At 62.7% G+C, this 23,818-nt stretch overlaps 3 protein-coding genes across 4 annotated transcripts in view; all 3 read right to left on the reverse strand.

The window, feature by feature from the left end:
- Nucleotides 1–6,355, reverse strand: part of COL9A3 (collagen type IX alpha 3 chain) — a 20,230-nt gene extending 13,875 nt beyond the window's left edge. Inside the window, exons 1-10 of the mRNA XM_019637283.1 lie at nt 6,191–6,355; nt 5,578–5,646; nt 4,377–4,412; nt 3,646–3,717; nt 2,949–3,002; nt 2,023–2,058; nt 1,740–1,763; nt 1,435–1,488; nt 1,057–1,110; nt 672–713 (exon numbers count right to left, since the gene is read on the reverse strand). Coding sequence (XP_019492828.1) covers nt 672–713; nt 1,057–1,110; nt 1,435–1,488; nt 1,740–1,763; nt 2,023–2,058; nt 2,949–3,002; nt 3,646–3,717; nt 4,377–4,412; nt 5,578–5,646; nt 6,191–6,265 — 516 coding nt within the window. The 5' untranslated portion in view covers nt 6,266–6,355. The remainder of the gene's footprint in view (nt 1–671; nt 714–1,056; nt 1,111–1,434; nt 1,489–1,739; nt 1,764–2,022; nt 2,059–2,948; nt 3,003–3,645; nt 3,718–4,376; nt 4,413–5,577; nt 5,647–6,190) is intronic.
- Nucleotides 6,356–8,534: 2,179 nt separating this feature from the next.
- On the reverse strand, nt 8,535–16,212 carry OGFR (opioid growth factor receptor). 2 transcript variants are annotated; one of them, XM_019637284.1, is made up of 7 exons: nt 15,989–16,212; nt 13,223–13,291; nt 12,641–12,719; nt 11,660–11,738; nt 10,783–10,849; nt 10,196–10,344; nt 8,535–9,804 (listed from the first exon to the last, which is right to left on the reverse strand). In XM_019637284.1, the coding sequence occupies exons 1-7, from the start codon at nt 16,145–16,147 to the stop codon at nt 8,799–8,801; spliced, it is 1,608 nt and encodes a 535-aa protein (XP_019492829.1). In that variant the 5' UTR covers nt 16,148–16,212; the 3' UTR covers nt 8,535–8,798. The 2 variants fall into 2 exon arrangements, with proteins under 2 accessions (XP_019492829.1, XP_019492830.1); XM_019637285.1 differs by having other exon boundaries at nt 13,223–13,286; nt 15,989–16,164.
- Nucleotides 16,213–20,553: 4,341 nt separating this feature from the next.
- Nucleotides 20,554–23,818, reverse strand: part of MRGBP (MRG domain binding protein) — a 7,831-nt gene continuing 4,566 nt past the window's right edge. The window contains exons 2-5 of the mRNA XM_019637138.1: nt 23,658–23,779; nt 22,350–22,431; nt 22,049–22,123; nt 20,554–21,481 (exon numbers count right to left, since the gene is read on the reverse strand). Of these exons, the coding sequence (XP_019492683.1) occupies nt 21,294–21,481; nt 22,049–22,123; nt 22,350–22,431; nt 23,658–23,779 (467 nt within the window). The 3' untranslated portion in view covers nt 20,554–21,293. The remainder of the gene's footprint in view (nt 21,482–22,048; nt 22,124–22,349; nt 22,432–23,657; nt 23,780–23,818) is intronic.

The raw sequence follows: 23,818 nt of genomic DNA on the forward strand, positions 1-23,818 counted from the left end.
GCGTGAGGATTCTGCTCTGGCAGAGCCGGTGCCATCGACCTCCACTCCAGCTGCTCGCCTGCCCCTCAGGGGCCCAGCCGCTGTCCCCATTCTGGACGGTCCCTAAACCCCCCTCTGGGACAGGCGTGGGTCGAGCAGAGCTGGCACGCAGCATCAGCGGGAGCCAGGCCAGCCGGTCTTTCGACAATGCGGCCCCTCTGTGGAGGGGGGCCGGATGCTGACCGCCTGGACCCGCTGCACCCCGCTGCACGGAGTGGAGAAGCCAGTCCGGGCCGCCCAGCCGCTGTATTCCTTCTCACATGAGTGCAAAGCTCAAAGTGAGTCCCAGACTTTAGCCCGGAACCTTCTGTGAGGGGAATAATCTGTCTGCCCAGGACAGCCGACCCTGGCCACATGTGGCCGAGCACTTGAAGTGTGGCTGGGCCGAGGGGCGCTGGCCTGTTTGATTTTGCTTAATTTGGATTCCCACGGCTGCACGTGGCCAGTGCTGGCTGGACGGGTGGGGAGGGCACGGGGAGGCAGTGTGGGAGCTGGGGGGCCTGCACTGAGCCTTCCTGCAGGAGGGCGCTGGTGGCTCTCCAGATGGGTCCCCAGGTGGTAGATGGGGCCACAGCCCCTCCCACCACCACAGGCACCCCCAGTCCCCTTCACGAATGGCTGCTGGTGCCCACCTGAAGGTCAGCAGCGCCTTCGGGGAGGACCCCTGGGTGACCCTAGAACACAGAGACGGCTGACTGTGACACCCACCATCCCTTCCCCTCCTGCCCCACACCCACCACTGGGGACCACCAGGGGACAATGGCCCTTCATCCCCCACATGGCCTGTGCTGGGCACTCCTGGTCCATTGGCAGGGCATGTGACAATGACAAAAACCACCTGCCCTGGGGTGGGGTTGCCCACTGGGCCTGAGCCCTGTATATCCGCAGATCCCTGCTTCAGCCCTGGACTCAGCCGGCTGTGTCTGGGGAGAGGCTGGGAGTCCACATGGGCATGCGTCCCGGGGCTGGGGTGCCTGGGGACAGCCACCCATCCTGCAGCCCCTGCCCAGTACTTACAGGGGGTCCAGGAGGTCCTGGGGGGCCAGGCAGGCCTGGGAGTCCAGAAGGTCCCTGGGGGTGGGGTGGGTTATGACTTAGACGGAGCAGGGTCAGCCCCCAGCTGAGGTGAGGTGACCGGCGACTTTCAGAGAGCAGCCTCACCCCACTGTGCCCTTATGGGGACACTCCCAGCTCCTCCCACCTCCCCGGCCTGTCCTGTGCTCATGTCCTCTGTGGTCATGAGGTCTGACCTGTGCTTTCCATCAGATCCCACCAAGAAAGGGGGGATACAGGGGGAGAGAGAAGTTGGGGCAGCTCCTACAGTTAAATTCAGGGGTCCTGGCAGGCAGGGCACCCGCTCCCAGCATTGGGGGGAAGTCTGGGGCAGCCACTCACCGGGGGGCCCCGGAGGCCGAGTCCACCTGGGAGCCCACTCACTCCTGCCTCTCCCTGGGGGGTAAAGAAATGGGGGTCTGCACCCAAGGAGCTCCGGGCAGCCTGGGGAGTTCAGAGCCCTCTCCCGGACCCCCATGCAGGGCCAGTTTGCCCTCTCTGAAGGGGCAGAGACTCCAGGCAGGAAGTCAGGTCTCTGTTCCCCCCAGAAGCCCTCCCCCCAGCCCTGGTTTGGGACCTGGCAGCCAGGTTGGCTCTGGGTGTGGTGGGCATGCTTGGGTGGGGGCAGGAGGGTTGTCGGTACTCACAGGGGGTCCGGGGAGACCTTTGCCCTGCAAAGCCAAGCGTGGGTCAGAGCCGGCTGGGAACAGGTCGGGTGTGCCCGCCCACCCTCCCTTCCTTAATCGGTCAGGTGGGTGTGGGGAAGAGTATCCTAGGGGAAGAGCAACTGGTGCGGCAGAGCCTCCCCCAGAGAGGGCCCAATGCCCGAGGGGCTACAGAGGGCCAGCAGCCGCTCCGGGCTCGTGGGCGACCCCATCCTGGCCAGAGGCTCCAGCTCCTCAAACTCCCACCAGGAGAGACGGTACTCACCCCCAGCCCGGGTGGCCCCGCAGGTCCCAGACTTCCCTGCAGAAGGAAACTAGGTGTCAGGGGTGGGCTGGGCCGAGGCACCCACCTCTGTTTGCAAACCCGTTCCCCTCCCCAGTCCACCCTACAGCTCCTGAGGAGGAGCCCCATTTTACAGAGGACTGAGGCCCCAGTGACCTGAGGCCAGTCCTTCGCTAGCCAACAGGGCAGGATTAGCAAGAGGCCACTGGAAACAGACTCGGAAAGGGCAGCGCAGGCCGGATCGGCCACCAGGAAGGCGGGCACCAACCACACTCTACTCCGCCCTCCCCCACCCGGGGCACAGCAGCCACTCGCTTGTCTCCGACTCAGAACAATCCTACAGCTGAGTCCCCAAAGGCAGTGCTGTGCGCTGGTATCCCCCGCAGCCTCCCCGCCCTCTGCACCCAGGGGCCGGGTGGACAGGTGGACGGTCACTTCTCACAAGGGGCAAGGGGAGGGTGTGCTGGGCTTGGAAAAGTCTTCCTTGAAGAGGCGCTGGTCAGTCAGGAAGTGGGTTTCAGTGGACGATGGTCAGTCTCAGGGCAAGTCTAGGTGACCGTGGGCCTCGTGAGTGGGCACAGAGAAGTGAGTGGCAGCCCACCAGGGGAGGATGTGGACACGTGGGGCCAGTCACCCCCCAACCATACCAACCTCCCCAACACAGCTGGATTCCAGGACGACTCTGACTGGGGTGGGTGTGGGATGGGTGGGCACCACGGGGGACTGGCCACTCGCCACTCTGTGCCCCTCCACCCTCCTGCAGGGTAGAGCCCAACCATCCCAGTCACGGTAGCTGCCCTCAGAGTTACCAGCTCCACAGCCCTGCGGTTGGAGGGTGCTCAGCCTGGCCCCCCCAGCTCCGTCCTCGCCCCTGAACTGAAGCTGCTCTAAGCGCCACAGGCACTTACCCGATCTCCAGGGGTGCCCTTGGGCCCAGGGGGTCCGTCCCTACCGGTCAGACCCTAGAAAGGGGGGGGTGAAGGAGGGCTTGAGGGTCCCATGAAAAGGAGCTGCCCCCACCCCCATGAGCAGCGGGGAGAATAAGCCTAAGAATGGGCTCTTCCCTAACGAGCCCTCAGGCCTGGCACCTCCCTCTCCTGGCCCATCCACTGTCCACCTGCTGTGTCCAGAGGCTCTGGGGGCAGGTGGGGGCCAGTGGGGAGCCAGCGCCTGGAGCGCGTGCTGGAGTTGGTGAGCCCAGCAGGCAGGCGTCCACTTCGCAGACCCGCTCCGGCCCCCGCAGTGGTCCTGGGCAGGCCTTGAGCCTCTGGTGACTGATGTGCCGGCCTGGGGCTTGGAGGGTTCTGGGCAGTGGGCTTTTGTTCCCAGTAAGCCAGAGGTGGGACTGTCACCTCTACTGTGGGCTGCCTCTGTCTTCTGCTGCCCGCCCGCCCGTCCTGGCCTGACTAACTACCTACGACCAGGCTCTGGGATAAAGGCCAAGGGACCCCTGCTGGGGACATCAGACTCTGGCTTTCCTGCTTGAGAAGGCCCAGCTGGAGAGCAGCGATTAACCCTGACTCCTGGCACTGGGAAGGAACCCCTCCAGGCCTGGAGGGGAGTGGGGGCTCGTGGGGTGGGGCAGGGAGGCAAGTGCACACTCACGTCCACGCCGGGCAGTCCCGGCAGCCCGGCCTCTCCTGGCTTCCCTGGCTTTCCGGCAGCCCCTTTTGGTCCCTGCGGGGTGGGCAGAGGCATGAGGGAAGGGCCAGTGGGGAGGGCTGTCCTTCACCAAAAAGAAAAGTGATTTCCAGGCAGGGGCATGACCCCGCAATCCAAGATGGCCCCCCTCCACAGAGGCCCCGCCCGCCCGCAGTGGCACAGACCCGCCTCAGCTGGGGCACCACACCTGCCCGCCCCTCGCTGGCCCCAGGGGGGCTTCCCTCTCCAGCTGCCCCCTTACTTGGTCATATCTGTAGGACATTCACTTGGACACTTCCGCCTGCCCAGTAAGGGCCGGTGGGTCCCTCTGTGGGACCCCCAGTGAGCCCTGGACCTTCAATTCCTGGGCCTGCGCAGCTCTGTGAGGGCGTCTTTGTCAGACCCCTGACTAGCTGCACTGCAGGGCTGTGCTGACCCCCACACCCCATGCCTGCCTGGGCACTGGCCCAAAGAAAGCTTCAAAGCCAGAGCCGGCCCAGAGACACGGAACCCCACACTCCCTCCCACCCCTTTCCTGGCACAATCCCTGCTCTGAGCCCTCTGAGGCCTCCCCTTGGGCGACCCGGGGCCCAGTGTGGTGGGAAGGGGTGTCAATGACCCCTCTGTTCTAAGCTCATCCTCCCCTTCAGGTTGGAAGGGGCCGCCCCTCCCCCCACGGCAGGCAGGACACTCACCGGGGGCCCAGGCAGACCTGCAGGACCAGCTTCTCCCTGAAGGGAAGACACCCATATGTGACCAGGGTCCCCTGAAAACCCGGCCCTGGGGGAGCAGAGCTGTGCCCCAGAGCCCCTCACCCACTTGTCCACATGTAGGGGGCACCTCCCCTCTACGGCCAGGCACAAAGCCAGACGGTGGGGAGAGGGGTGAGCTGGACAGACTGGGGCTTAGCCCCTGCATGGCCCACACAGCTTTTGGGGACCACTTTATGGGCCGGGACAGGACCCCCAAAAATGAGGGAAATGTGTCATGAAGCCCTGCCCCTCCACTGGCCTGAAAAGCTTCAGAAAGTGGACTGCAGACAGCTGAGAGGCCTCCAGTCTCCAGCTGGTCAGAGGGGGTACCTCCAGACTTGTAGAGGCCCAGGCAGGCAGCCCAGGCCTCACCCCCACAACCACTGGGCCTGAGGCCCTTTAACAGGCTTACAGGCCAGGTTTTAGGTGGAAGGTCCCAGAAGGAAGGTAGGCTTGGCCTGGGAGCCCTGGGCGCCAGGTGTGCAAGCCCAGGGGGAAGGGTGTGGGAGGCTGGGCCTGCAGGGGTCAGGGCTGGAGGAGGGAGGCTGAGGGCTGACCAGGGGCACTCCACCTGCGGCTCAAATGGGTGAGGAGAGGCCTTGGGGGGACCCCTGCCTTTCATGGGTGTGGGTGGGCGGTGGGAGGCTTTCACCGCAGACGGCCGCTGGGAGGGGACAGGCTGCAGGGTTTCACCTGCCTTCCCACATTGTTGGCCTGGGGGTGCCATCTCGGGGGCAGAGCGGGCCCCCAAGCCCCTCTAAGGGTGGCTCCAGCCCCCAGCAGCCCAACAAGACTCACCCAGAGGGGGAGGCCCTGCCCTGCACCCCCAGAATACAGGAGCACATCCCCTCGGGGGACCCAGAGACACACCTCAGTACCCACATTTCCAGCTCAAAGACTGCCATGCAGCCCCCACTATTTGCCCTGGGGATACAACCCCCGCCGGGTGTGCCCCAAGTAGGGACAAGGACCATCCTGTCCCGTTTCACATCACATGAGGGGTGCTGTCGTGTCACCCCAACATCACCCAGCCCTGGGAAGTGGGACTGTTTTCTCTCCACCAGGCCTGGGGTTTCAGGGCAGGTGGGGCCAGAGCTAGAGCCCCACAGAACCCTCCCCGGCCCTTCCCATGCCCCAAACTCACATCAATGCCATCTTTGCCCGGCTTCCCAGGTGGCCCTTGGGGACCAGGGGGGCCTCGAGGTCCCACTTTCTGAAATGGAGAAATGTTATTAGGCAGTTGGGATCTTCCACCCCTCTCCTGCATTGGGGGTCCCCCTGGTTGGCCCTCGGGTCGGCCTGACGGAGAGACCCCTCTTCCCGGGTCTGGAGCAGCATGGGGAGGGGGAGCTTTCACATGACCATGGCCAGCTTCAGATACCCCCAATATCCTCTGCTTCAGCCGGGAGGGGCTGTGCCAGCCCCACAGGGAACCTCGGGGAACAAAGGCGACATTGTGTGTCTCTGGTGGCCGCGGCAGCTCTGGCAGTGGTTGGACCAGGGCCTGGAGAGGACCGGGTGGCCTCCTGGGCTCTTAGAGGAGTCTCGATGTCCGTGGGGGCTTAGCCTGGTGGCTGTGGCAAGGCTACGCCGCCGTCAGGTCCCAGGCCTGCTCGTGGGCCCAGGGTGGCTGGGGTGTGGGGTTGTCCCCTGGTCCCCTGGCTGCGCTGCTCAAGGTCTGACATCGGAGTCCTGGCCCCTGCCCCATCCCGCCGCCCGCCGGTGCGAGCCCAGCTCGCTTGCGGCCCTGTGCTCACCTGAGCCTTGGTCATCACGGTCACAGCCAGCAGCTGCCCGAGCAGGAGCAGGGCCAGGGTGGGGGCTCCGGCCATGGCGGCACTCTCACTCTGAGTGTTGCTGGTGGCGCGGGGCTGGGGCTCGGGGCTCGGCGGGCGGGGCGGGCGCTGGGCAGGTCGCCAGTTCCCGCCCCGCCGCCGGCTGCGCACAAGCCCCCCATTCAATGGGGGCCCACCTGGGCGGGCGGGGGCTTCCGCATAGCCCGCCTTCCCCGCCCAGCCGGCTAGGGGCAAAAAAGCAACAGTGGCATTTTGGGCCAGCCTCTGAGTTAAAATTATTCCAGACTGGTGAGTTACACACAGACACCTTTTAGCAGAAAAGAAAGGCGCGCCTTCCCCCACATGCTCCTCATCCTGGGTGTGGAGCCCGCACTGAAGGGCTCCCCTGGGGAGCGGGCAGCCCTACTCCGAGAACTGAGGTGCGGAAGCTGCCTCCCCCTCCCCAGGCCCTGAGTGAGAGCCAGGAAGACCCCCAGAGAGGGTGAGTGCCCTGTGCCAGGGCTCAGAGAGGCCCCCGCACCCTGGTTCCTGCTATGGGGACTGCTAGGCTGGCAGCACCTCCCACCCCCAGGGCCCTTACCTCACACTTTATACTGAGTGGTCTGTCCACATCAGCCAGGACTGGCACGGGCCGCGCTCACCCACACTCCCCTCCCCACCCCAGAGGACAAAGTGGTGGCCCCGGCAGAGAGTGGAAACGCCACCAGGATCCAGGGGCCTGAGCGCAACTGTGATGAACAGGAGCTGTTAGGCTTGGGTCAGCTGTTCCCGGTTCTCCCTGGCCTGGGGCACCTCAGGTCTCCGGATTTGGGAGACGGCCTCACCTGGGAGGGCAGGGAAGTGCAGGAGTGAGGCAGCACCTGGGGCCTCTCAAACACGGGGCCATGCCCAGGGATCTGAGCCCGTAGGGGTCCTAGTGCGCGGCCCGGGCTTTACTTCCACTGTGGGACTCAGGGCTCGCACGGGAGGCTGGATGCACCGGGGAGCAGCTGCGGAAGCACGGGACGCCCTTAAGAGCCGCTTCACCGTTGGTCAGACCTAGACGGCTCCTGCAGGCCAGGCAAGGCCTCAGATGGGAGGGGGGCGTGAACTAAATCCCGAAGGCCTGAGAGCTGGAACGCTCCTGCCCTCCCAGCAGGGTCTGAGCCATCCTAGGAAGTCCTCAGAGACAGCAGGGGCACTGGAGGGCAGCCGCCCCACCCATGCCAAGCCCAGGGCTTGGGGAGCTACCCTGGTCCCCCCACCAGCTCTCCTCAGTCCCTCCTGTCACTGGGTCCCCACTGCTGGGCAGACCCCACCCCAGGGCAACTCCAATGGGGTTTCCTCGCTTCAAGCTTCTCCATCTAAGCTTGACCCCATGAAGCTCTCAACTGAGGACCCTGCTGAAGACTCAGGGGTTGACACCCTATACCAGCGGTTCTCAACCTGTGGGTCGCGACCCTTTCACAGGGGTCGCCTAAGACCATCGGGAAACAAAAATATTTACATTACGATTCATAACAGTAGCAAAATTACAGTTATAGAGCAGCAACGAAAATAATTTTATGGTTGGGGGTCACCACAACATGAGGAACTGTATTAAGGGGTCGCGGCATTAGGAAGGTTGAGAACCGCTGCCCTATACCCACCTCAGTGGGTATTTCTTCGTGGTGGAGCCAGCAAAGGACAGGCCCCTCCCCCACTCGTGTGAGTGTTGTCAGGCTCTCCCTCCAAAATAGCTTCGTTTGTCTAACACCCCCAACAGGCCAGGAGCGAGGTGAGCTTTTCACGAGAGGGAACCCAGGTCACACTGTTAGCTCTCAGAATTCATTCTGCTCCCACCTCCTCCCGCTGGAGTTGTGGCCTCATCACTTCACTCGTGCAAAGTCCCTCTGCCGGGGTCAGGACGGAAGCCAGGCCCAGAGTCAGCCATGCCCTGTGGGAGGGGGCTGCTATAGAAAGGGAGCGGTGTGTCCGGCCAGGCTAAGGGGGCCTGGGGACGCTGCACCTTGGTGTGGGAGGGTCACAGGTGGGGGGTTGTGGCTGGCAGGGCAGGGACACAGCCAGGGAGCACCGCTGCGTTTGCTCCCCAAGGCACATCACTGTACCCAGAACCAGGGCAGGCAAAGGCATGGTCTACACCGCGCGGGCACACCCCAACCCTGCTCTCCTCAGCCCACTCGAGGGAACTGTGCATGAGCCCCCAGACTTACTCTTCTACGGATGACAAAACAAGGCCTGGCCAGAGCCCAAAGGGCAGCATCAGTCAGGAAGGCAGCCCCCCTCCCCCGCCCCACCCCCAGGGCCAGCATCCGCGCTCCAACACTCAAAGACAAACGAGTTTATTCAGAAAAGGCCTCAGTACCAGACTAAGAAAGTGAGCCCCCACTCCCACCCCCAGACCCTTAAGGGCCAATTTACAAAGATTGGGGCAGTGGCACAGAGGCGGCGGCGGAAAATACGGTCAGGGGAGAATCTGGAGTCCTTGGCTCCCGCAGGGTGGGGCCTGTGCTTACGGCAGCTGTCGTGGCCCCAGGGAGAGGCCAGCACTGCTGGGCAGCTGGGGCCCAGCCCGCTGGCACCCCATTGTCTAAGGCGTCTGGGGACTGGCAGGTGGCCCCGCCTCCACAGCAGAGCCCGGGCTCCTGGGGGCCCCCTGCTCCGGCTCCCCTTGGCCTTCTGCCTCCTTGTCCTGCTCCCCACCCGCTGTCGCCTCAGGGCTCCCTGACGGGGCAGGGGGGCAGGTGGGGGCCGGTGTCTGGTCACCACCACCGGCTGACAGCACCGCCTCCTCCTCCCCTGAACACGGGTCCACCTTCCGGCGCTTCCTCACCTCGTCTGCCACCTTGGCCCCTGGCACCGCGGGGCCGGGCTGCTCAGGTTCCCCCCGTTCCTGTTCCTGGCTGCCCATCTCCTGGGTCTCCCCACTGACGCTGCCCTGGCTGAGCGCGCAGCCCTCCAGGTTCAGAGCAATCTTCTCCACCTCCGAGGCACTCTGGGTGCCAGGGTCCCCCGGGGCCTGCTCTAGCCGCCGGCTCACCTCCAGCTTCCTCTTCTTGGTCTCCTTGGGACTAGAAGGCTCTGGCCCCCCCTCCCCTTGGCTCTCAGCGGCCTGCTCTCCCTGGTCCCTCTCCAGGGCTCCCACCTCCTGGGTCCCCTCGCTAGCCGGCTGGGACCCCTCGGGCACGCTGTCCCCGCCTCCCTCCCCCTCTAGTCCACAGGTCCGCTCCTGGGCGCCGGCCTCGAGGGGGTCCCCCGGGCTGTCCTCGCCCTCGGCCTGCTTGGGGCCTGCTGGCAGGGGAGGGCGGGGCGGAGAGTGCAGCCGGAGCCTCTGCAGCTTGTCGTGGGGCCCCCACACGAACTTGCGGCGGGGCTGAAAGTGCTGCCAGGCGTAGTGCAGCAGCGCGCGGCGCTGGCGCCGGCAGCGCACGGTGAACACGAAGTAGTCCAGGGCGCTCTGCCGCACGCCCAGCAGCTGCCGGTGCACCAGCGTCTCCTCCAGGAAGAAGCGGACCAGCGGTGCCTGGTAGCGCTCCAGGCCCAGCTCGCCCAGCGACTTCAGGATGCGCGTGATGCGGAGGTTGTTGTGGCTGTGGCTGGGGGGGGGGCGGGTGACCAGAGGGGGGCGCTGGTGGGCGGCTCGCAACCAAGGCCCACCCTCCTCCTCCAGGAGCTCAGTGTGTGTGGGGGCTGTGATGCACCCTCCACCCTCCAGAAGGGTTACTACCCCTTGGTCCCATGAACCCCGCCCCCCACTAGGGCTGGAGGAGGACCGGAGAGGCCTTGAAGAGCAGGACTTCCTTTAAGTCCTCAGCCGCCAAGGCAGGGACCACCCCACCCTGCAAGCAAAACGGACGGTGCTCAGAGTCTTAGTCACTCGTCCCTCCGCCCCAAAAATGCTCAGCGACACCTGCCTAAAACCGAGCACAGCCCCTCCCCCTCAACCCGAGTCGGGCTGTGCCAGCCGCTGGGTGGGGCGGCCCTCACCAGTTGAGGTTCTGGAAGCGCTTCTCGTAGTTCTGTGCCCGGCACACCTTGCCTGTGTCTCGGTCCTCAAGCCGGATCCCGTAGAACCCCAGCATGAGCTCGTAGGCCTGGACAAACCGCTCCCCAACCTCCTTGCAGCTTTTAAAAGCCTGGGGTGCACCCGGAAGAGAGCAGGGAGCTCAGGGGCCATTGCTGGCGCAGATGTCGGGCTGGCTAGTGCCCCCCTCGGCCCGATTCATCTAGAAGCCTGGACTCAGACTGAGGGCGAAGGAGCCCTGAGACACACCTGGCTGAGCGTCTGCTGCAGCCCTGAGGGGAAGCCCTGAGCCGCTGGGAGGAACTCAAGGGGCTCCCAGGGCTGGGCACGAGGCAGGAAAGGCCCAGCATCTCATCAGAGCACCTGTTTCACCCGGCAAAGGCTAGCCCCGCCCTGCAAGGGGGAGGGGGGGGCGGAGGTGAGGACCCCTGTAGAGGGGAGATAATGGGGGGGGGGTCTTCTGGCTCCTGCACTCCAAGTGGCTCCCTAGGGGCACACAAATGCCTGTGGCCAGACGTGGCCCCTCCCTGGGCAGCGGACGCGAGCTCACCTCGACCTCACGCTTGGTGAGGGGCTTGGCATGCCAGTTCACTCCTGGCTCCCGAAGAGGAAACAGCCTGTGGGAGGAGAAATGACACGGTCCCATCAGTGGCAGACGCGGGCTCTCAGCCAGCTGGGCAGCCCGGGGTGGCTGGCTCACTGCCCTGTCTGGGCTCACCACTCAACCCTAAGGCCAACACGTGCCACAGGCTCTCACAACAAAGCCAAGGGGTGAGGGCAGGAGGGCTCCCAGGGAAGGCGTCGCGGACAGGGCACAGGACGGGCACGTGCCTGCTCAGCAGTGAGGGCGGCCAGTCCTTTTTATTCTTTCCCTCCCATCACTGATGCCACAAAATTCTTCCCGTGGCACCCTGCGCCAAGGAGAGGACTTTGCGAGCATCCTCAAAGACACGCTGTGTGAACACGTCAAGGGTCACCTCAAGCCGCGGTCAGAACCCGCCACCACGTGTCAAAGCAGCTCCGTGGGACAGGCCAGCGCCAGCTGCCCTCTAGGCCCTCTAGGCCCACACCCCGCTCAAGCCAGTGTGTCTGCTGTTCTTCCTGCCCCCATGTCCAGCATCAGCTCCCAGCCAGCCAGAGGCTGTTACAGCTACAGAACCCACAGCCTGTGGGACGGCGGGGTCTTCCCTCAACGACCACCAGCCTGCAGTACCCTGCAGTGAGAGCAAAGGGCAGCTTCGGACAGACGAGCCAGTGTGCCTGCTCCCTACGCTCCGCCTGAGCCAGGCCCTCGGCCCCGCCCCCACAGCACCTGCATACCCGTCCCAGCCCCACCCCAGAACCCTGCTTTGGCTGGAGCCCCTCCCCGCTGAAGCCCCAAGCCCACCCCTTCCCAAGCCTCTCCTCCCCCAGGCCCTCCCACTCACCACTGGATGTAGGAATGGTTGTCTTCCAGGAGGTCGTAGTCTTCCCTCCAGTTCTGAAGAATGTCCTCAATAAAACAGCCTAGGAGCCCCACAGCGAGGAGTCAGCCCGGTGCATTCAAAGCCCCGCCCCCTCGGCCTTGAGGACCTTGGGGCTCTGCAGCTTGTGTTCGTCTCTTGTGATTTAAACCCCCACATGTCTCAGCCCCTTTGCAGTCTGGAAAGGGGAACCCCGTTGCTGACTGAAGACACACGTAAGAAAGAAGACCCCACCCGTGGGAGGGCGGAGGCCCCGGGCAGAACAAGCTGTCCCAGACTTGCATCTGTCTTTGCAAAAGGGGTCTCACTGGCTCCCCAAAGGACAGGCTGTTAGCTGGAACTCTGCCTCTCACAGAACCTGCAGCTGGAAGCCACCCATGGCCCCGTCTCCCACAGGGCGGCCGCTGTTTCGGTGAAGGGCCAGACACTGACTACTGGAGGCTCTGTGGCCACACGGTTTCGGCTGCAACTATGTGCGTCGCAGGGAAAGCAGCCACAGACCACGCATAAACGACGGGCGTGGGGGTTCCAATAAAACTTCACCCATGGACACTGAAATCTGATTTTCATATAACCCTCATATCACAAAATATTATGATTGTACCTTAAATTTTTCCAACCATTTAAAAAATGTAAAAAACCCTTCCTCGTTAGTGGACATAAGCAGCTTTCCCACTGTGGCGGGAGAGCCAAGGAGCTGTGACCGAGACCTCGGGCCTGCAATGCCACCAATATTTATTGTCCAGCCCCTTACACAGCAAGTGTGCCAGCGGCGTCCAAACCACAGGCTGGGGTCCTGGGGTCCCCTCAGCAGCCTCCAGGGGGCACTGTGGGGCTACCTGAAAGCCAGGGGCCCAACATGCAGCCCTCCCAAACCAGGTGCCAGCAGATGGCCGAGGGGACACCCCGGCAGGGTGGCACTGCCTGCAGTGAGTGGGTGCGTACCGTTGGGCAGGAACCGGATCTCGTTTCTGTAGAAACTCAGGTTTGGCATGTCACCATTGCTCTCTCGTTCCACCAAATCCTGAAGAACCACAGAAGGTGCCGGTGAGGACAGCATGAAAACAGGCTGCCCTCCAGGGTCCCTCAGGCTAGCGTGTTCCTGGGGGAGGGGGCGTCTGCCCCTGGCCAGAAAACCTCCAGACATCCTGAAGGCCGGAGAAGACCCCACGCGCCCAGCCTGGGCCCCTCATCGGCAGCTCGGCCAGCATCCTCCTCCGACCACCTTTCACCTCCCCACCAGTGTGAGCCAGGGCTGGGAGGTCCCCTTCATCTGTACCCCAAGGTAGCCTAAGGGTTGCCTGAGACCCACGGTGCAGAGGGCAGGGGCTGAGGACGAGGCTGCCACAGTGGCCGGCGGTGTGGGGCCTCGTGAGCGCGCATTGTGACCGCTTATAAAGGGGCCCTGCGGCTTGGGGCGGCAAGTCTCGAGGGCACATCGGCCCGCTGGCCTCCTCTGGGTGGGAAGTGGGAGGGTCTGGACCCAGGGGCTGCTGAGGGTGGAGGGGGCTGCAGGCAGCTACGTACCGGGTAGTGGTGCCGGTACCTGCGCGTGTCCCGCATGGCTCGCCAGTTTCGGGACTCCATCATCCTAGACTGGGAAGAGAAGACGGGGTAAGACCCCACGGGAGCCCCTCCCCACTCCTTGAGGCCCACCAGCAGGCAGGACCCCCCCTCCCCGCCCCGGGATCCCCATCCCGGGCAGCAAGGACCTGGGTCAGATGTCAACCAAACCAGAGGGGTCTGGAGTGGCCTGCCCCCTTCTCAGCCCCTGCCACCCACTCCAGCCCTCAGGACCCACAGGCCAACATGAACATTCTTGGGGTGCAGCCCTCCAAGCTCAAACTTCCCTTCCCCTTCCCGTGTTTGCTAGCTGCCCCCATTCGGGCCACAGCTGTCACCTCTCCCCAGGAAACCCCAACTTCCCTACTGCTTCCTCCTTACACTGTGCTCTAAGTTGTCACCAGGCACGTATTCCCAAGGGCCGTGGCCTCGCCACCTACAGCCCTAGGAGGGGCCCCAAACCCATCGCTGGGTCTGATGAAGGAATGACTGACCAATCCCATCCCGCCCAACCCCACTGCTCTTTGACCAGGACCCTTATCTCCTGGCCACCAGCCCCATCGAGGGTGGGGGTGGGTGGCTTCTCCGCAAGAAATCAGAGGCTCCTTGCTGCTCGCCTGACCCCTGCAGCCCTCTCTCCACAGGCCAGGAAGGATGGGAGGTAACTGGTGACCAGGATGCTAGGGAAACAGCCTGCCCCACCTTCTTACAAGGGTAGCTGAGCCCAACTGTGTGACTGAGGCTGGGTGGTGGTGGTGGTGAGGGGGTGACAGGGCAGGTGCAGCCCCTGGGCATGGCAGGAGAGGGGACTCATCCTGAGGAAACGCCTGGGTCCCAGGATCCTAGAAGTAAAGGACTGCTGGAAGGGGGGTCAGGAGGCGAGGCCTGCCACCGCGTATCCTGGCTAGACCCCATTCTGAACCCCCAAGACCCTTCAATGGTTTTGAGTCCCAGCCATGGTCTGGAGCTGCCCCTCTGCCTGATTTCTAAACCAGGGCCAGCTGGTGAGGTCCTCTCCTACCAGCCAAGGGCCAGTGAACAAAACTGAAACTCAGCAGAGGCCAGCCCCAGTGCTGCGTCAGTTTCTACTGGGTTGTTGGGAAAGTCGTAACATACTTTTCTGTTTTTCAATGCAAAAATGCGTCATGGCTTTCCCCATACGACCCAATATTTCTGCTTGCTGGGCCTGCCCAGCTGGGGACCTCCCCTGTCTGCTCTGCCTGAGGGTGGGGCCTGACTGGACACGCCCAGACTCACAGGTACGTACGTACGTACGTACACACACGTACACACACACACACACACACACACACACACACACACACACACACACATGCGCGCGCGACAGCCCACTGCATGGCGACCGCTGGGCAGGGCCCAGGGCAGGGCAGCTGGGGAGCATCATGGGGGTCTTTGGGGGGGAAGGTCAGATGACTGTGGGCATCTCACAGGGTGGTCAAGGCAACAGAGTATGCCTTAAGTGGAGCAGCCTGCGGAACTATGGGTGAACTGTCCTCTCACCTAATCCTTGCCACACCTGTGGGGATCTGCTGGGGGACAGAACCAGATTCCTGCCCTGTGACTCCAAGCCCACGACCCTGACCACTGCCCAGCCTGCCTCTTCAAGGAACTCGCCCCCACCCCAGCACTGGATGTGCTGAGGCCACTGGCATTCCAGGCAGGCACAGGGGCCTCTCAGGGTCCCTTTCGGTGACCACCTCAAGACATGGAGAGATAAACCTGCAAACCAGTGCTCTCATCGGCTACGAGAATCCAACCGAGAGACCGCAAAGACTGGACTTCAAGACTCTCCGGACACAGTGCCAAGGTGCCTTCATCCAAAAGCAACTGGGACACAGGGCAACGGCTACCATTCTGGGTCCCCCGTAACACCGGGGAACCCCAGCTGGAACAAGGGCACTCACACCGCAGTGAGTGCAAGTAAACCTGCTCAGGACAAGTAACCAGTGGCAGCAAAAGTAGCCGCTGGTACCAATAAGTAACTAGGGGCAACGAAAGGAACCAGGGATAACCAACCTAGCAGGCGGTGTGATGAATAACCAGTGGGAGCCACAAGGAACCGCTGGGCACGGCTCAGAAACGCGGCCACCAAGGCCACCTCCAAGAGGGTGGGAGGTCGGCTCCAGCCCAAGCAGGTGGGTGCTGCACCCATGAGGAACAGCAGGGGTGGGGCAGACTGGGGGCTGGGGCCTGAGCCGCAGGGGCCTTGGGTGGGCGGGGAGCAGGGCAAGGCGCTCCCTGAGGGTCCTGGGGAGGCTAAGAGGCTGGCGGACGCAGTGAGGTGGCCCGCGCGGAGGGCCGGGGCTTGGAAGGCAGCCACGAGCTGGAGGAGGCTGACCCAGACAGGGCGGTCGAGGATGTGCCTAGAGGCAATGTCACCACGCGAGTTCGGTCTCAGGGTGGCCCTGGGTCCCCTGCGAGGGCCCCTGGCTGTGCCAGAGCTGGCGGGCCCAAGGAGAGGCAGATGTCGGGGTTTCCAGGCGTTCATGAGGGCAGCGCGCGGAGGACGCGGGTCGGGGAAAGGGGAACGGCTGGGAAGGGAGAGGCGGGCCCCGAGCCGAGTCTCCAAGGGGCGCCCCCGCCCCCAGCCCCGGCGGGGGCGCGAGTGGAGCGAAGGAGACAGTGTTCCCCGGAGCGGGGCTGCTGCCCCCACCCCGCGGCGGCGGGTCCGGCCTCCCCAGGGACGCGCGGGGCGCGCGGGGTCCGCACCTGCAGCGCGCTGGGCCGCGCCGCCTCCTCCTCCTCCTCCTCCGCGTCCGCGTCCCCCGGGGCGCCGGCCTCGCCATCTTCGTCGCCCCCGGCGCTCAGACCCTCGTCGTCGTCCTCCTCGTCCTCCTCCCAGGTCGAGTCGCAGTCCGGGTCGTCCATGCTCGGGCGGCAGCGGGAACCCGCGCTCCGGCGGCGGAAACGAAAGTGAAAGAGGAAGGAAGGGCGGGGGCGGGCCTGGGGGCGGGNCGAGTGGGCTTTAAAAGGGCTTCGATTGCGTCAGGCTGACCTCTGGCCTGAGCGCTGCACCGAGGAGCTCCTGCGCACCGGGATCGGCTGGGGCGGGGGCGGGGGCGGGGCCCGAGTGCGCGTTAACGGCTGGTCGGCACCGGGGGCGGGGCCGGGGCGGGCCTGGGGACGCGCCGCCCAGCGTCCCTGAGCCGCAGACACCTTTTGACCCGAGGATGCCCATCCCCCGATTACCCCTTCCCCTGGAAGAACGTCCCCCCTAGAGGATGCGTCCCTCCAAAACTTGCTGGTCTTGAGATTTCTGTCAGAATTCCCCTCGAAGGATGCCCCTTGGAGGTTGTCCAAAGAGTGTCTGTCCCCAGAACCCCTCCCAGGTCGCCCTCTCATCCCCGTGGATTTTCCTCCGAGGTCCCCCCCCCCGCCCCAGAAGCCCCGCCCGGGAGGATGCGCTCCCCAGAGGCTGGTGACCCTTTGAGGATGTCGCTTCCCCCCAGAGAATTTCTTTGGAGGATGCCCCAAGAAGGATATTGCCTGGAAGCTGTCCCGCAAGATGACTATCCCCCAGAAGGTGACCCAGGATGTTCCCCCAGAGTGCCTCCTTTGGGGGACCTCCTAGTGTCACCTGAGCTGCAGTCTCATCAGAGAGGCTTGTTTGGGGTGCGATCTGCCTCCAAGCTCCCTCAGATTGTTGGCCGGACTCATCTTCTTGGGGCGGCAGGACAGACTCCTGTGTCCCCTCCGGTGGCTGTTCACACTGGACATTTTGCTTCTTCAAGGCCAGCAGGAGACTCTCCAGGTTGCTGACGGTCACCACCGTGGGCCTGACATCCCATTGCTTTTGCCGAATTCTGAGGATTATAAGAACAGCACGGGAGCCACCAACACTGAGGGGAGCCACCACACAAAAGCCTGAACACCAGGAGGTCACCCTTGGGGCTGCTCAGCACAGGCCCACATCAGTTAAGCGCCCCCTTAGGGGCCTCTCTGGGGGCTGGGAGGTGGCTGGTGGTGGCTGCCCCTTTACATCCATTGGCAGATTTCAGACAGCTGAAAATCACCTGCCGCTTCAGATTTTCCAGTGCCTGTGGGTCCGCTACGTAACCTCTGCCTCTGACATTTGCTGGGTGACACAGGGGCTCCGGCAAAGTTGGTGACTCACCCCTTGAAATGGAGATTGGGGGTGGCCACCCAGGTAAAATTCATCTGCTGTAGCTACTATACCATTTATCATTTCAAAACAATTAGCTAAGACTCAAGTCTGACTTTTTGACTCTGCCATGAGAAGAGCTGCGGGCAGGCTGCCTCCAGGGCGATGGTGGCGAATAGGAGAAGGCTACAGCCCAGCCCTGCAGGGGTGCTCACTTCTCTGGGCCCTGTCAGCCTGTGCCGGGGGATGGCGATATGCCTTGTGCTATGCAGTTGGTGACAGCTAACAGTGTTGGCTGTGAGCACAGCGCAAGGCTTCCCTGGGTGCTGGTGCCGACCTTATCTCAGGGCACAGTCTCACCTGGGTGGAACCTACGTACGTTGCTATCTCACTTTCTAAAAGGACAGTGGTGACTCCCTCGAAGGTATGGAGCTCTGGGCATTTCTGCAAGTCATCTGTTACCAATGGCCAGAGTACATTTCCTGGAAGCAGCTGCTGGGCACCTGCTGAGGCTAGCCCACTGCGGACCGAGGCCACAGCATGACCTTCTCTCTAGTGGATTTGCACCTGCCTTGGGGCCCCTGGCTATGATATCCAGCTAGTTGGGGAGCCTCTGATGGAGGAGTTGATGGGTGTGGGGGCAGGCGGTAGTTTAGGGTTTGGCTGATCTGAGAGCACTAGGGTTGGCAGGCTCCACCCCTCCTCTGCCCCAGGCAACATAGATGAGAGAGCGTGCGTTGGGGGGGGGGGACCTCCTGGCTTCACCGCCCAGCCCATCTGTGACCCAACAAACAGCCTTCTCGCCGCTGCCTCCTGCCAGGGCCAGGACTGTAGACGGCTCTCCCCGGGGTTGTCCACACGACACTGCCCAGCTTATGCTGTACAAGTAATAGCCACACCCAACAGCACCTTCAGTTGCTTTTGTGCACAGTTTGAACAGAGCTCATCTCAGAGGGGGTGTTAACCTGGGGACCCCATTCTGCAGTGGGAACAAGCTGGCACCCTGGGACGCCCAATGTGGGCTCAGCATTCAAGGTGGCTTACTGCCCAGGCTGGGCCAGGGGGCCGAGAACGTAGCGCCAGGCACACACCTCACACACACTGCCACACGGGCTTGGCCACGCGGGGAAGGGCCATCTCCTGCACCAGCAGTCACTGGTGTGCCCCACGGTGGCATTACCCCGCCGATGGCTCTAGCAGGAGCCTGGCTGAGGCGAGCTCAGGTTAGACCTGCCTGAACACTTTCCTCAGGCAAAAATAGTTGTGGTCAGGTTATTTGGGCAAAGTCTGCCCATCTCCGCCCAACCAGCCACGTAGGGAGCCCGCTGCTCCCCACTGCTGCTCAGTGTGTGTTCGGTAATACTTGGGAGCCCACTCAGCCTCACCCATGTGGGGCTGCAGCGGGCTGGAGCGGGAGTGCTGAGTCCACAGCCACCTGGTCACGTGGTCCCCACCCACAGCGATGCAGCAAAGGGGGTCAGGCCCTAGTGCCCTTGCTGCAAAGAGCCTCTGCAGGGGTTTCTATCTTAAGTCAACAGCCTGAACTGCATAAGGAGTTTCTTTTTGTTCTATAGCTGCAGGCATTTGAGTCTCTATCTCCACCCCTTTAGCCCCATCCAAGCTGTTTTCTTGTTTGGATAGTTTCCACTGGCGCCTTCTGTTATGTGGTGGGTGCACATAAGACCCGCACGTCACAGATCAGACCCCTGTGCGGCCAGGAAAGGTTACATGCCACAGATGCCTGCGAACTTGGCCTGCACAGACCACACACAGCACAGATGGGAGCTGGGTCCACCTGAAGGAAAGTGGAGATCCTGGAGGCCGTGGGTATCTATGTCCACCCAGGCAGGGATGCTCGGTCGGCCTTGCCCCTGCTGAGGACTGCAATCCAGAGGGTGCCAAGACATGGGAGATAGGCCGATCGGGATGCCCAGGGCTGGGGGCCACCTGCTCGCCCGGCTGCCCTTCTCCTAGAAGTGCAGTAAAATGTTGATTGAAACTAGGCAGGCTTGCGTTATTAACGAGGTATGTTCTGAGGTCTCTGAAGATGCTGTTTCAGATAGGGGTTTACCAGTGAGCCCCGTCTGCTCTATGTGCAGCCCCAATGCTCTCTGCCCATTTCTCTGCCAGTTCTGGTGGACTCCCCAGGTTTCTCTCATGCATCACAGCTCCAGCGACAGAACCTGGCACAGAGTGGGTGCTGAGTGAAGGCTGGTGGACACTGGTGGTGAAAGGGGTGTGTCCTCCTCCCAGCTGGTTCTAGAACTCTCCATCAGGCAGACCTCCCCTCTCTTCCCTTTTGTTGTTGCCTGTCTGTGGCAAGGTGACAGAGCCTAGCACGTCTGGGCAACTGGGGGGTGGGTGTGGTGCTTGCTGTGCTTGGACAGCAGACCTCATAGGACTTCATCTCAGGAGAAGTGCCAATGGCAGGGGTGTGCCGGGGAAAGGGTGGCCTTGGGCTCCACCCTGGGCTCTGTCCAGGTTCCTGCTGTGGCAGCTGTTCTGCTGGACACACGCCCCACGGGGCCCCCAAGCTACAGAGTGCACGCTTCTGCTACAGGTGCCAGTCCAGGGTGATGGGCTGACCAGCTGCTGCTCAGGGTCAGCAGACCCTGGACAGGATGCCGTGTCCAGCACTGCTGGTCCTGCCCTGCAGGGAACCGGATGCCAGTTGCCAGTACTGTCTTCAAGGCCCCGAAGTGACTGGTTTGGTGCAGGCCAGCCTGACCCCACGCTGGGCAGCCTCTCAGCACCAGGGTCCTGGCCTTAGCTGAGGGGTTGCAGTTGAGTTCTGACCTCCTGCTCCTAGGTGGACGGGAACTCAAGTGTCCTCAGGGTTTGTCCAGATGAAGAGAGCAGGCGTGGTGGCCAGCCAGGAGGGAGCGCCCCGCTTCTTGGCTCACTGAGCATGGCTGGACCTGGGTTCTGAGTGGGCCCAGCCGCAGGCTCAGGGCCCATGGGGACGTCCCGCACCAGCTCTGCCTCCTTTGCGCTCCTCATAGGTTTATTAGAGGGCCTGTCACATCCGCTGCTGTGACTCGCTTGTATCTGTATTGTATCAAGTGAGTCAGGTACTTAATCTAAGTGTGTCAGTGATAAATCTTGGAAAAACAAAAATTCCCTACTGTAGGCAAAGTGACTGATTTTGGCACCACAATCACACGACTCTGGGTTACTTTCCTGTGCTTTAATGTTCGGCAAACGGAGTGTAGTCCCGTCAGCTCTGCAGCGTGCCTTCCCCTCCACTCATTCATCGGTCGGTTTGCAAGTTACTCGGTAATACAAAAATAACCACTACAAATTCTTTATATCTGGCATATAAAAACTGAGCAAAAAGCATCTCAGGGGTCATTACCTCAAAACATCTCAGAAAAAATACAACACAGGTTTTTCACTTCTGCAGTATGTTTTTCATATAAAACACTAGTAAAATAGGTTTCTTAAAAATTAAATAGCAACCAAATTATATACATCGTTACAGTACAGTGAATGAGGCAAAACGTCCAGTCCCCAGCTTCCTCGGCGGTGACGGAGAGGCCTCGTGTGCAGCTCGATGGCCTCGCTTTCTCCTGAGGTCACAGTCAGTTGAACAAGAGCAGTGCACAGAGAGCCTCACCCCAGGAAGACTGGTGGGGGAGGTGGTGTTTTATTGCTTGCTGTTCCAAGCCTTCTCTGCCGCCCGCGGCCGGGACCCTCAGCCCGCATTGGCTGTAGGGTGGGTGATGCACAGACGAGCCTGGGTCACAAAGCTCTTGAGGGCAGGGCAGTCCTGGTCTTTGGGGTCCGTCTGAGCCCCAGATGGTGAGTGGGTGCCGTGGAACCCCCAGGCCCCAGGGCAGGCAGCAGGGGCCAGAGCATCGGACCCCAGTGGCCTGGTGACCACGGCCCCGCCCGCCCATCCCCATGGAGAATCTATGTTCGGCGCCGCTTGGCGGCACTGGGGCTGGAAGGGTTGCTGTTCGCGGTCAGGACCTTGTCGGTGACCCGGCTGCGCTTGCGCTTGTCCGCCCCTTCCTTGGCCCCCAAGTCTGAGGAGTTCTTGTCTTTGTCTTTGCCGGACTTTTCGGTTGCTTTCCCCAAGCTTCCTGAAGATGAGAAAACTGGGAGACAAAATCATTTGGCTGAAAACAGAATATCCAGAATTTTATTTCATCTTCCTGTTCAATTAAAAAATTCTGTATCCACATACACAATGCTCTGAACCAACAAGCTTCTCCTGAGCTGGGGGCGGTCCTGATGAGGGCCAGTCCTCCTGAGGACGTGCCCACCTGCCGGCCTCGGGCACCACTGGCTCAGGCCACAGGACCCTGTCCCGCCCGGGGTAACCGGCTGCCATGTGGTCTGCCGCGTACGGAGATGACCGGCACACTTTTACACCGTCGGACCCCCTGCACTGCATACTGGGTCTGCCTGAGTGGGCTCCAGTGCCCGAGGCCACTGTGGTGCGTTTGTGGTGTCAGCCACACATATGGTGTCCACAGAGCCAGGCTCCTGACTTAGCAGGTGGAAGGTACTTAACTGTGGGACCAGACAGAACAGCTCTGGCTGTCAGGGACCAGAAATCCAGGCCGGGACCTGCGGCTGTGTCCTGTGGGGAGGCCTTGCCAGGGGTGGGTGCCATGCCCCCCGGGGCCCCAGGGGAGGGACGGGGCACGCTCCGTACTTACCATCATCGGCCCCGTTGTGGGGGTCCACATCTTCCTTCATTTCTTCCTTCATTTCCTCCTCAATGATCACTTTTCCTGTGAGAGAAACGACTGACACTTATCGAGGGCCCACACTGGTGGTGGCTCAGGCTGCCCAGTCACTTCTAGAGACGCGACCATTCGTGAACAAGGCCTCCCCTATCCAGGGGGGCCGGGCATCACATGCCAGTGACCCTAACTTTTCCCTGAGGCTCATGACCTTCACCCTGACACCACATCCTGCCTTTTCCAGTCCCCAAATCTGACCGTGTCTGAGTCTCACCTTCCCGGACTTCCTGAATGATTTCTTCTGGAAGGACGAAGTTCCTCTCTAGGTTTGGGAATGGAAGAATCTCAGATTCATGCTGATGGCAAAGAACGCATTTTATTTTTTTAAGAAACAAAAAAAGAAAATGTGATTTTAGCAAGTGAGTAAAACGGCATAAAAGCCAACTCAGGAACACCCCAGGGACACAGAGAGACATCGTAGGGGCCTGCCGAGGTGGCATGAGGGGTGAAGACCGCTCGTTCTTGCTGGCACAGTTTATGGGCCCAGAGAAGACACAAGTGCAGTGCCAACACTGGCAGGAGTCAGGAGGGGAAAGAATGGTGGGCTAGTGTCACCCGGGACGATGCTGGCACATGCTCTCAGGGGCAGAAGCGGGCAGCAGCTGTCCTGAGCTCAGAGGGCAGTGGCAGCGCTGAGGATGTCTGTGTGCGAACGGCCTGAAGATACTGAGGGCAGTGGCTGGGAAAGCCACCCGCAGGGAGCAGGTGAGGAGAGCAGAGGGTGCCAGGTTCCACCTGTCCCCAGGCCACGTGTGCCGGAAAGCCGGGGGACTCGGACACAGGGAGCGCCAGGCGGAGGAAGGCGAGCTGGTGGGAGCGGACCGCACGCTGCCACTCAGCAGGCGTGTTAGACCGGGCGGCCGGCCGTGAGTGCGCCTGTCGGCAGCTCGGGAGCTGCGAAACCCCCCAGGATCCTGGGCCCCCGCTGGCCACCGTGTGGGTGGGTCCAGGGCACAGCCATCACCTGTACCCCATCCGCCTATGACAGGGAGGCTCAAATGACTCGGGCGACTTGCCCAAGGCCAACAGGAAGCGAGGGACGCTCGGGGTCGCGACGCCCTCCACCTGCGCTGCGCACCCAGGTCTCGGATGGGGGCCGGCGGCCCAGAGCCCCGCAGGGAGGCAGCGCCGTCCCTGGCGCCGCACAGGCCCCCGCCCCCCACGCGCACGCTCCTGCGAGCTCCTTGTTCCCACGGCTGCAGCCGCAGGGCCTGACACCTGCTGGTCCTCCGCCAGGGTCACCCCGTGTCCCTTCTGGCGTCCTGGTTCCGGGGCCCCCGGCGGGCTGGGGCGCCGACTGCATGGCGCTCATCCGAGCCTGGCTGGAACCCGGCCACCTTCCTGCCCAGGGCGCTCGGGGCTCCCGCGAGACCCGCGACGGGGAGGCCCCCGCTGGCCGCCCGCCTTAGAGGCGCTTCTGCGCGGGTACCAGCTTCCGTCGCCGGGCCAGCGCTGCGGCGACGCCACCCGGAGCGCCCCGGTGTCCCGACCAGCCCCGCGGGGACGGCGGGGTGCGGCTCACCAGCGCCTGCATGTCGTACATGGTGCTCAGGTGGTCCCAGATGACCTTGGACGGCACCTGCCGGCCGATGTTCTGGCTGAACTTGTCCCTGATGCAGATCATGTGGAAGTGGCGGTTCACACCTGCGGGAGAAGCGGCGGCTGAGGCGGCGCGGGCGGGGG

Source organism: Hipposideros armiger, unplaced genomic scaffold (assembly GCF_001890085.2).
Source record: "Hipposideros armiger isolate ML-2016 unplaced genomic scaffold, ASM189008v1 scaffold_32, whole genome shotgun sequence".
NCBI classification, from domain to species: Eukaryota; Metazoa; Chordata; class Mammalia; order Chiroptera; family Hipposideridae; genus Hipposideros; species Hipposideros armiger.